This window comes from Cyprinodon variegatus, unplaced genomic scaffold (genome assembly GCF_000732505.1).
Source record: "Cyprinodon variegatus isolate N-32 unplaced genomic scaffold, C_variegatus-1.0 Scaffold517, whole genome shotgun sequence".
In the NCBI taxonomy this organism is placed as follows: Eukaryota; Metazoa; Chordata; class Actinopteri; order Cyprinodontiformes; family Cyprinodontidae; genus Cyprinodon; species Cyprinodon variegatus.
Window position 1 is genome coordinate 115,911 of NW_015150970.1, and position 2,624 is coordinate 118,534.

The following is a 2,624-nucleotide window of genomic DNA, read 5'->3' on the forward strand; positions in this document are numbered from 1 at the left end:
CCCTGATCCAGACCCTGTCTGGTCCTTGGCTGCTCCTAGAATCCAGTCCATGAAGGATCCGAACAAAAACCGGTACCAGAGGGCAGCCCTGATGGAGCCCAGTATGGACCAATAACAGGTCAATGAGGACCAGACTCCTGCTCCACTTCTACAGGGACCCCCCCCCCACACACAGGGCGCCACAGGTGAAGGGGTCAGAGTTCAGAAAGTCTCTGTTCTTCAGGATGTCGTGGTTCCAGCCAGGTGCCAGAGTAATATCTTATTCACCTGCTCAGTTCAAGGCTAAATATACTTAATTTAAGAATTTCTCGATTGTTTTTGCAGTGAAAGGCTGGAGAAGCGACGTTAAAAAAAGAAAAGACAGAACTGCACCCCCGTCCGTCTGCTAGTAACAGAGAAACATCCGCAGCCTTCCATTTCGCTGCTCATCATAGAAGCTTCTTCAGTTCTTCCCACCGTTTGAACTGAAGCAGCCTCTTGGATGAGAGCCATCTTTAGAAAACTTCACGTCCAGTTAACCGAACCGTTCAAGGTTGGACCTGGAAGACTGAGAATCTTCATGGATGTGCGTTGGTGGCAGGAAGCGTCCTGCTCCTTCCTAACTACCCGCACTATTCAGAACCGATTCTGGTGATTCTGGTTCCTCCACCGCGGCTCGAGAGTCTTGGGCGGCGTCCGTCCGTCCGTCGGCCCTAACCCCCAAATCCCTCCATCACTATAGAGCGGGGACTATAGTGAACTTTATAGTGAACTTCTTTGTTCTTTCATCCCCCCAAAAAATCCCATGCTGCTTTGTGAAGAAAGCTCCTGCAAAGCATTCTGGGATATATCTACTCACCTAGTGACCATGGATGGTCACTGCTTTTCAAGGTGCATTCTGGGACATTGAGTCCCCTGCATCCAATAGAGCAGGGGTCACCAACGCGGTGCCCTCAAGGACCACATGGGGGGCCCCCAGAGTCTTCTAAATAAAGAACAACCCACCAGTGGGCTAAGTTTGAAATTTTATTTTATTCTGTTGCTCTTCTTTTTAATAATTTATATAGATTTAAAAATGACAATCTCTAAATAAACTTAGAAATTAACAGAAACAATAAAAATATGTTGATAATGTGCAAAGTTTAGGCTAACGCTAACCCTTGCAGCTAATGGGTCAGTAATGGTCGCCCTTCCTACGTCTCGGTACCCTTGAAGTGGCCCTCAGCCTTAAAAAGGTTGGTGACCTCTGACCTAGACGTTTAGACACTCGTCTAAAAGTCTAACCACCATATAGTGCCCTATAAAGTGAGTAGAAGGGGCGTTCGGACTCAGCGCTTGCTGATTTGACCATTTGTGCCACGTCATATCTCTTCCCCAGGGAAACATGGTCTATTTATTTTCACTTCTTCAAACCAAAATGATTCCTCTAATTCATTTTACAGGATTGATGCGTCGAGCTAATGGTCTGTTTTCTGTTCCTCAGCTGAATGAAGGGATTAAAGCGACGTCAATAAAACATGGATTCCTTTCCTGGCTTTCTGCATCCACCATCTTTAGCTGTGAATCAGAACGACACAAATGTTTTTCTCAAAAATAATTTTATTCCCTCTTTTTGACAACATTGTCATCAAACACAAAGTCAAAAAACACTTTAAGAAAAAGATTCCCTCCTGAAGGGGAAGGTGCTGTACATGAAGAACTACGGTGACCTGCAGTAACCTCTCTGGGCAGGATGTTAGTAGGTTATAAAGATGATTGATGATGGAGAGTAAATGCAGAGTAGAGAAGAGCCAAGATGGCAGGGAAGGAAGGGGCCCCTCAGAGCCGGGGGGGTCTAGAGAGCAGGGGACGTTCCTGGGTGCAGCCTGGCACTCAGGCAGCCTCCGACCGATGCCCGAGGAAATCAAGACTTCCTGATTGGTCGAGAAGCTCCGAAGGCCAGCCCACCATTGGTTGACTGCTTCAGCTCTGATGCTTATTGGCTGCTGCGTCAGGTAAGAGGTCAAGGGTCAATTTCCTCAGGGACAATGGTGAGGATGACATCCTCGTTGCCCCGCCTCACCACCGTTTTCAGCTTGTCGTCCCGCTTTATGGCGTTGCTGACGTCGCTCGCCGAGGCGACGGGCTCTCCGTTGATGCTGATGATGACGTCTCTCTCCTTCAGGCCGGCTCTGTCACAGAGAGATCCCATTGGTTAGAAACAAACAGCTCTCTGCTTCACCCTGATTGACTCAAAGCATAGCCAATCAGGAGGAAGCCACTATTCTATTGGACAATGGTTAACGCCATAAGACCAGCAGCACAGAAACAACAACACTGAAGGTTTGAGCCAAGAACGGATTCAGGTCTGCTGTTAATCCGCCTTAATGCTGCTTTCAGACAGAGAGGAATTTAGAAAGTCTATATTCTTTCATAATCTCCGGCTGTGCATCTCAGAATCAGTTCAAACATTTAGACTCACGCCTCAGCTGGAGTTCTGCTGATGACCTCGATGACGTACGCCCCTGAAGCGACGTCTGGGAAGTCTGAATGCCTCTCCTTCAGCTCCTTCGCCAGCCTGGTGGGGAAAAAACCCACAAAACGTCACCCTGAGTGGGATCATCCACAGTCAGTCTGTCCTGATCAGAGATAAATGTATCGCTAGA

The 2,624-nt window shown here is 47.8% G+C and overlaps 1 protein-coding gene across 1 annotated transcript in view; it reads right to left on the reverse strand.

Moving 5' to 3' along the window:
* Positions 1-1,550: 1,550 nt before the first annotated feature.
* Positions 1,551-2,624, reverse strand: part of htra1 (HtrA serine peptidase 1) — a 24,858-nt gene continuing 23,784 nt past the window's right edge. Inside the window, exons 9-10 of the mRNA XM_015390914.1 lie at positions 2,441-2,536; positions 1,551-2,150 (exon numbers count right to left, since the gene is read on the reverse strand). Of these exons, the coding sequence (XP_015246400.1) occupies positions 1,982-2,150; positions 2,441-2,536 (265 nt within the window). The 3' untranslated portion in view covers positions 1,551-1,981. The remainder of the gene's footprint in view (positions 2,151-2,440; positions 2,537-2,624) is intronic.